The sequence below is a fragment of the Gavialis gangeticus genome, unplaced genomic scaffold (genome assembly GCF_001723915.1).
Source record: "Gavialis gangeticus isolate Ggan-Ray unplaced genomic scaffold, GavGan_comp1, whole genome shotgun sequence".
NCBI classification, from domain to species: domain Eukaryota; kingdom Metazoa; phylum Chordata; order Crocodylia; family Gavialidae; genus Gavialis; species Gavialis gangeticus.
In genome coordinates this window covers 37,973,619-37,982,657 of record NW_017728997.1, presented here as the reverse complement: position 1 = coordinate 37,982,657, position 9,039 = coordinate 37,973,619, and the positions used below count along the sequence as shown (strand labels likewise).

The following is a 9,039-nucleotide window of genomic DNA, read 5'->3' as shown; positions in this document are numbered from 1 at the left end:
CTCAAGCTTTACCACGTCCTTGTTAAAGTGCGACACCCAAAACTGGACACACTACTCCAGCTGCAGTCTCACCAATGCCGAGTAGAGTGGAAGAATCACTTCTTTGGTTTTGCTGGAGATGCATCAATTGATGCATGCCAGGGTAATGTTAGCCCTGCTGGCTACAGCATTGCACTGATGGCTCATGTTCATACTGTGGTCTATTATGACCCCAAGTCCCTACAATTCATAGTGCTGGTCAGGTTGGTGTTGCCAAGCCTGTAGGTGTGCAGGGGATTATTCATCCCCAGGTGGAGCACTTTACATTTCTCAACATTGAACTGCATCTGGTTCTGGTCCGCCCAACTTGCCAGTCTGTCTAGGTCAGCCTGTATCTGCAGCCTATCTTCAAGCATGACCACACTTCCCCATAACTTGGTGTCATCCACAACAATATTAGACTGAAGAATACAATGTACATTTGCTTTATTGAAGCGGAGAACTGCAAATTGTGAAATTTAGTTTTTATCATCTGCTCCCTCAGTGTGACAAAGAAAAGTAATTTTTGTGCCACAGTTTGTCCATCTATAATTAAAAAAAATAAATCAACATTTAGCACTCATTTAAAGGTCAAAATTACTAAATAAGTGTTGGGTTAATAACTTGTTTTCAGGCCAGCTGACTTACTAAGTTGCCAGCACTTTCAAAAGAACATAGAACCGTGTTCAGTACTTACCATGCCATTTGCCTTTGTAAACAGTCCCAAAAGAACCCGACCCTATTCTGGTAGAAAGCATAACTTCACTTGCTTCTATTTCCCAATAATAACTTGAATCTCTTTGTTCACGAGACCTCTGAAATGCAAATAAATATTTAAGGGACAGGTATGTCATATAATGACAGCTCTCAAGTTCTAGGCTACTAGCCATGTTAAATGCTTTTCTCACAAGTTGTACCTCATATGAATCCAATTTCTGTTAAATTTAAAAGGTGAACTGCAAAAATTTGAGATACTTGTATAGATACACATTAATATATAATATATGATACTTATTAATATAGACAATTTATTCCAAAACACATTCCTTGTTAAGACTCCATTTCAAGATTCTATTTTTCTCCTACAATAGTTGCTTACAATAACTCCCAAAACATTTTCTTGGATTTTTTTTTTAGCAGCTTATGATACTGAATTCTACTATTGAAAGGGAAATGCAAGAACCCTGACCTTACATTTTCAAGTACATATCTATTATATTTTTAAAAGAAGCATTTGAAGACATTTTTAATGTTTTAAGAACCCTATCAACATGTTTTAAATTATAAAGAGCAATTACTTATTAGAAACACCTCTTGAACACTTAGTATATCTGTATATTTCAAAAGCTATTTACTCCTATTTATGGTAACTATCAAGACCTTAGGGTGTAAGGGTATAATTTTCAGAATAGTTCAATTCCTATTTAAAAAATGCATAATAAAAAAGTCTTGTATCCTGGTTATAACTAAAGAATTTTTTTTGCAAAAATCTTGTTGGTCTAATAAGATATCTCTACTACAAGTCCTGATTGACTTAATAAAAGTCTTGACTTTCAAACACCTGTGTTCCCAGATCACTTTGCAAGCTTTTGAAAATCCCATACTTCTATTAATTTTCTGCTGAAGCCAGTTAAAATACATATCTAATTGTTGCCTTATTTTTAGTTTTCTCTTATGAAATGTGCAATTAAACATTTGGATTTGTAACAGATGTCTTTAAAAAGATATTAAGAGTATTTAAGATGTCTCCAGCAATTGTTAGGGCAAAATGACCTCTCTCTCCAAGAACACAGACATCATAACTAGAAAAGCATTTACTAGAAAGTTTGGGGAACAAATACAACATGAATTCATTTAGACAAGACCATGACTGAAGCAACCTTACTGATTTTCACCACCCTTACTGAATTTACTTTTAGCACCTCTGAGATTACAATACAAACAGTGTGGAAGGGCGGGGGAGGTGAAGAGGTAAAGATTGGGAACAGGACAAAAAGACAGAGAGAGTGGTTTTATGGTTTGCTATCTCCTAGGTCCCAGCCTGAAATCTTATCCACAGAATGATTTTTCCTCCTGATTCAGAATAATTGAAATTGGCTTTTTATGTTAAATGCCTCTACCTCTACCCCCACCACAAGACAAGCCATTGAGCACAGGGCTACACTTCCTGTAGTGAAGTCTCTGGGGAATGATTCTGGGGTTCCCTCAAATCAGCCCCCAGGGGCTAGTGCCCCACTTGCCCCCAGAGTTATGCTACCAATCACAACAAAAACAGTGAAACTGACCATGAGAGTCCTGAAAAAGTATTCTCTCTGATCTCTTACTATTGCAGTAATTGTAAGTAACATCAGAACAGATTATACAGAAGAAAATGTTACATCAAGTTGACATCATTCCTGCAATTACTTAGCGTCACATTGATTTATTTTAGAAAAGGAAATGCAGACAGCACAACAATGCTACCATTTGTAACCTAAACAGCTAGACCATGATTTAGAAAGGATACTTAGATTTTTTTTTAAATTTAACTTACATGAAAAATTTAATTTTGCTACTGTAGTGAAACAGACATCAAGATCAGCTTTCAATAAAAAGCCATAATAGCAAGTTTCAAATGAAGATAAACAAGAACAATCTTTAAAAAAAACCCCAAAACAGTAACTTAAAAAAAGCCACACAGAAAAACTTAAAAAAAATATATCCTTAAATTTTCACAAAAAAGCTTTAACAGAATCTAAAATTCATGTTATACACACAGCCTGCTGGTATGCTGTTCTGATATACAGGTAGCTAACAGCAGCTCTTAAATTAAATTAGTGCAAATTATTTAATGAGTACAGAAGTGAACAAATTCCCAATAGTTTATAAGCAGCTTTTCTATCCTTCAAAAAGGAGAAATTTGTCCAAGAGATTCATTCTCTTTTTGCTCCCATTCCATTTAATTTGAAAACATACATTGCAATACTTACAATTTTGTTTTTTTCTTGTGTATTGGATCCAGCTGCTCTCTCTCTTTGGACTGGGACTGGAGTTTTGGGCTGAGACCACCCAGTTGGACTCGTATTGTTGGGGCTCCCTGTCAGAGCTGAGGGTGATGCTTAACATAAAGGAAAACAGGAAAATTATAAACAAGGGAAAAAAGTTATTAAGACTGTAATTCTTTTATATTCTGAAAGCTTACCTGATTCGCTGTGATTCCGAACTGCATCCTACAAGTGGAGAAAATTAAAACAAAAACAAAAGTCAACACTTCAGAGCATGGGGAAAGGAAAGTAAATTGGAGCATGCAGAACACTAGCAGGGAACGCAGCTGGTGCAAATTCAGGCCCAGCAGATGAATGGTCAGTATCTTCCAAAAGAACACTAATAATGTAATTATTTATTATTATTAAGGGTCATGGCTAAATGCCATGCTCCTGAAGACAACATAACACACACACAACCATAATATAAATAAGTCTGAATGAAGTAACCGAACTACAAATATATACTAAAAACAAATCCCACCAACATAAAAACATTATTAATATAAATATAGTAGAAAATCAGGACATGAATCTATAATACTGTTGTACATACATTCACAATTGAGACAATAAAATCAAATCTAATGTTAAAATGCATCACTCACATCGGTAATAAAGAATATTTAACTCTAATTGCCTCAGCCTTGTAAGCAAAAATTGCGAGACTGTTTACTACACTTGGATGTGTTTGCTGAAGAAGCCAAATTAATTCCTCTCTATTTGAGAAATGTATCGAGTTCTGCAAGTACGGCAATAAATAGGTTCTCTTTATGTCATTATATAAAGAACATTCTAATACAAGTGGATAGTATCTTCCACAAGTCCTAGACAGACTGGGCAACATCTTTTAGCCCTTGAAATGGAAAATCTACATCCAGCCAGAACAGCTGTGGGCATCTGTTCGGTCCTGAGCCGAGTCAAAGAGGATCACCATTTATTATTGAGATCCAACTGTAAATACTTTTCTCCCCCACCCCAATCTAATTTCCAAAGAGTATAAAAAAGAGGAAATGCAAGTAGCCCTAGCCACCGCAAAATCATTCTGCCTGGCAATATATTTCATATCCTCTGGAAAACCCAAACCTTTTTGATGAGGGGGAAAGATCTTTCATTATCTTTGAGATAGTATCCCATCCCAGAAAATGCAAAAGTACAGAAAAGAAAAGCTAACCAGGGTGATTGGAGGGGAGGGGGATTATTAATATTTTCTATGTAGCATAATTTAAGCAGGCAAGGTGGTAAAAGGGGCAGGATTTTAAAGCAAAATCCGACCATTCAAATAATAATATTAGTTAAAATAAAACCCATTCCCATCTCTAATCTCAAAAAAGATACAGGAGTTGAGGGAGGAAGACCCAGAAGAGCCCTAAGAAATTTTTTCTGAGGTATGTCTACATCATTACTACCGGCATAAACCTATACTTCAGCACCATATATGATCTGAGAGGTAACTTTGGTTTAGTATGCTGATATAGGAGCTTGGACTGAGATCATACTGCTGTGGTTGCATAAAATTTCTTTACAGCCACAGCCGACTGGGCTGCCTTAGTTTTAACTGACTGAATATGATGTTTCCATGATGGAGAAGCTGTGAAGAAGCCACCCAAATATCTATACGTTTTGACAATTTCAAGTTTGGTTCCCCTCATATTCCATGGATATTTTATCAAACGACTTCCCCAATACATTATTTTGAATGTATCATAATTTATCTTTAACTTATTTGGTCCACAAAGATGCTCAAAAGTTCCAAAAGAACAGTACAGATATATCCTATTGTTATTTGTTAAAAACATGCAGTTCACCCCTTCTCCAAGGAGACTCCTATCCTAAGGTTGCCCAGTCAATTTTACAAAACTGACTTGAGAAAGATAAACTATAACTATACAATACATCTTCTTATCAAAAGCAGCACCTTTTGATAGGTGTTTTTGATAAACTCAGACATGCACTGTGGCATTTCAGATTTGCACACAACTCCTATCTCAGTGTTTTGCCTACTGTGGATGTATTTAGAAAACCATTTATAATTTTGGCAGACTGCACTGAATTGAGAGAAATTTCTTCTATGTAGAAAAGGAAGTGCCATTAGAACTTACAGAAGACTTTCCAAATAAGCAGAAATTTCCAAAGTATACCCACCTGTCACATTTGAACCTACAAAATGTTGAGATCTATACTCTAATACAAAAGCAACAGTTCTCATAAGATTTATACTGACTAAAATACTACCCCCTTCAAATATGTGAAAATGTTCTACCATATCAGCTCTAGTGCAGTATAACCTACTTCTCCTCTTGCCACACATACTTTACAAAACTTAATTCTCTAGTCATGCACAGGGTCAGCTCAGCTCGATAGAAGAATTTTGAAGTGTGTTCCAACTGTTAAAACTTTGTTCCCAAAAAGGTAAGCACAGCACAAAACATGCATTTCAAAAATATCAAATACTAAAAGAGTTAATAGAAATAAATTAAAGACTTCCAGCCAACTAACAGCAGAGAATAATTTAAATCATAGCAGGACAAAATAGTCTACAGAAACACCATGCGATGGTTCTTGAATTAGCCATTCTAATTGGATTAAGATCTTGTAAAACTGACTGTCACCTACCATGTGTAAAGATTTATTTAAAAAGGTATGACTAGCAAGCTACATTTTGACCTACCATCTGTGCTTTGAATTAAAACATATCCCTGCTGTGCTTCTTTATTCCTAGATAGTTAAAATGCACATAAATCTGATTCTGAAGCGTTTGTGCAAATTACATTATACTGTTCAAGAAGGGGTGGGAGGAGAGGAATACTTACAAATCCTTTAGAAGCATTTAGAAATGTTTTATAAGAATACACAATAAAACAGTAATTGACTTTGACACAGCTGTCAAAGAGTGCAATTTTCAGGCAAACAAGTTGTAACACACCATATTCAAAAAATCTATTTTAAAAGAATGTATAGTTTCACACTTATGCATTTATGTTCCTCCTGGATTCCTCATAAAATAAATAATTTATTTCAGTTCAAAAGTTTTGCTGTGTTTGAAGGAAAAAAATATGATATTGTTCTGCATGCAAGTCTTGACAGCAAAAACAATGTACCTCAATTTTATTTTTAACATACAACCCTATGCTGTACCCTGCCACTACCTTTACCTGAAGCAGAAATAAGCACTATATACCATTTCATTTGGTTTTCTGTATGGCTATGCTATGAGTAGCCATGCTATAATTCACCAAAACAAACCACAAAAAGGCCATGCAGTTTTCCAAAAACATTTAAAACAGATTTTAAAAATGCAAGGGGACCAAATGCATCTCTAATGAACTTACTGATCAGGTTTACACCATGAACAAAATGTCATGCTGTTTTACAGAATTATCAAAATAATCCACAAGACAGACTATATAAACTAGCTATGACCTTCAACAACTGTATTCAGAATTTAGAACAGCTAAGAAAACAAACATGCCATACCATTATTTTTATTAAATAGACATTAGATTAATAGATTCACTTAGGAGTTGCAACAATTTACTGTTTAAACAATCCTGTTAATGCCAAGAAAGCAAATTATCAGGAAAAATACCTACTCTTCCCCTCAAACAAAATCGCCTGCACCAGGAACTGGGAGAATCATTCAGGGTATTATTCTATTCCAAAGCAATATGAAATAAGAGAAAAGAATAAAGATAGTAGTTAAAATTTCAGCTGTTGGGAAAAATAAGAAAAGAAAAACCTGAAAGAAAAAGTAGCTTGATATGCTAACTATGTGCAGGTTACATTTCCTTCTCTACTAAGGGTAATTTTAGCGTACAGTAAGAATACTTAATGTGTATGCTTCTTTATCAAGCTGTTTTTCTCCATTTAATACCAAAAAGGTGTTAAACATCGTCCAGCAATTATTTTTGTAAAAAGTTAATTGGTTACTTAAGGGGTACTTTTTTTGTTCACACAATGGTGATAGAGGGCACTGTATCCTGTAAGGCCTTACGTGCTACACAATTATTTGGTTATACAGATAAATGTAAAATTAATTCTCCCATTTGAAAAAAAAAGTGCTCTATCATTATTGTCAGCCAAGTGTCTTGGTACAGAAGTTAGAAACCAAATGGTACTTTGCTTTACAAGGCCAAGCTGGAAGCATCTTCCCCCAAAACAGAGTTTAGCAGTTCTGCTGTACAAGCTCCTTTTTCCAACTGTGGAGCAGACAGCCTTCCACCTAACCAAGTCAAGCCAAACCAAGCTACCCTTTTCTATGCAGCCAGAAAGCTCTGCAGCTAGGGATACGAAACCCTTAAAAGTTTCTACCTTTTCCCAGAGTAAAGATTATGCCCTGGTATGAGTCCTGAAGATCAGGTTCCTCCCCTTAAAAGCCTTCCTTTGCACCATACCTCACTTCACTTTTACATTAATAAAACTGAACTGGAGCTTCTACATATAAAGCCTGAATCATGAAAGTCACCCTCTCTCCCCAGTGCCAGTCTATGGAAAAAAATATTTTGAAAGGAGGTACCAGAAAGAACCCCTCACCAGTGACGAGTCTTGCCCCATAAGTCCAGGATCCTTGCTACCTTAACACATATCTAGCATGCTGCATAATACAAGTCCTTGATTTAACACTGACTTTGCAAATGACATCCAGTTAAGCACTCCTCTAGAATAACTTATATATTTGGATATGGATTTATGGTTCTTAAAATTGCCAATAACATATTCCAAATGAAACACCAATAACAAAGTTGTTGTGTAAACAAAATGGGTCTTGCTCTCCTTCAACAAGAGATCAGTCAAACTTCTGAGCATTAAGCTCTACCAATTCTTTGTGAAGAAAGGGGCAAACTACTAATGGAGACAGCTATACCCTAGGGAATAAGGTGCACAAAAATTCAAAATTATGCAAAATTTTATTTATTTATTTTACATTTCATCTTATAACCTTAATATCTGTACCAAAAAACCTATCTAGGCGAGTGTGGAGTTTCTGGGTTGGTGTGCTGCCCTCCCACCATACATCCCCCCCCCCATGATACACAGCAGCATGGCATGGCAGCAGCAGCCAGCCCTTGGGTACTTATGGCTGTGGTAGGCAGAACCCCCGCAGCAGCATGCAGCTCTCACTGAGCTGCAGGTGCATGTGGTGGCATGAAGCCAGCCTCGCCCACTAGCATGCAGCTTTAGACCAGACCAGTCTGGCTCTGTGCCAGCATGTGGGGCTCACAGCACTGCAGGCAGAAGCCACGCGCCATCAGACCGGGCGGGCTCCATATGTCCACATGGAGCTTCCAGCACATATAAGGCCTGACTCATGGAAGTCACCCTCTCTCTCCAGTGCCAGTCTATTGCCTGGAAGCGTGTGGATCCCTCATGAAGTGCTGCAAGCCCCATGTGCTAGCATGAAGCCAGCCCAGTTTGGTTCAAAAGTACATGCCAGCAGGCTGGGCTGGACAGGCTCCATGCTGCTATGTGCAGCCCCCAGGATCCAACTGGAGCTGCTCTCCCTGCCGCAGCCATGAGCTCCCTTGAGGGCTCACTGCCTCCTGCTGCTGCTGCCGCTGACAGCCTGGGCTGTGCACCATGGGCAGGGACAGCATGGATGTGTGGCAGGGGGGCCCATACCCACCCACAAACCCCACACCGACCCCCACCTCCTACAGGCAGGAGCTCCTCCCTTCCCATTCACCAGTTGTCTAGTCACGCATCTCTGCATTCAGTGCCTCCACATGGGGCTCCTACAGCCAGGGGGCCAGGCGCCCTGCAGAGGTGGAGGCACAGAGCCCACCTGGGTTACATTATGCAAAATTATGCAATTATGTGGGTCATACATTTTATGCACAAAACTGCACAGGCACATAATTGTGTGATTCTCCAGGCTATAGATAGAGGCTGTGAGTATTAAAGACAAGATGCTCACGCCTCAAAGCAGACACTAGTCACCCATACATTTCATCATTTATCAACTAAACAAAAGATATTAAGCGGGGGGGGGGGGGGGGGG

At 37.8% G+C, this 9,039-nt stretch overlaps 1 protein-coding gene across 1 annotated transcript in view; it reads right to left on the bottom strand.

Moving 5' to 3' along the window:
- The window catches only part of RAF1 (Raf-1 proto-oncogene, serine/threonine kinase), a 92,494-nt gene that overhangs the window by 55,034 nt on the left and 28,421 nt on the right, over nucleotides 1–9,039 (bottom strand). Inside the window, exons 7-9 of the mRNA XM_019505077.1 lie at nucleotides 3,200–3,227; nucleotides 2,988–3,115; nucleotides 716–833 (exon numbers count right to left, since the gene is read on the bottom strand). Coding sequence (XP_019360622.1) covers nucleotides 716–833; nucleotides 2,988–3,115; nucleotides 3,200–3,227 — 274 coding nt within the window. The remainder of the gene's footprint in view (nucleotides 1–715; nucleotides 834–2,987; nucleotides 3,116–3,199; nucleotides 3,228–9,039) is intronic.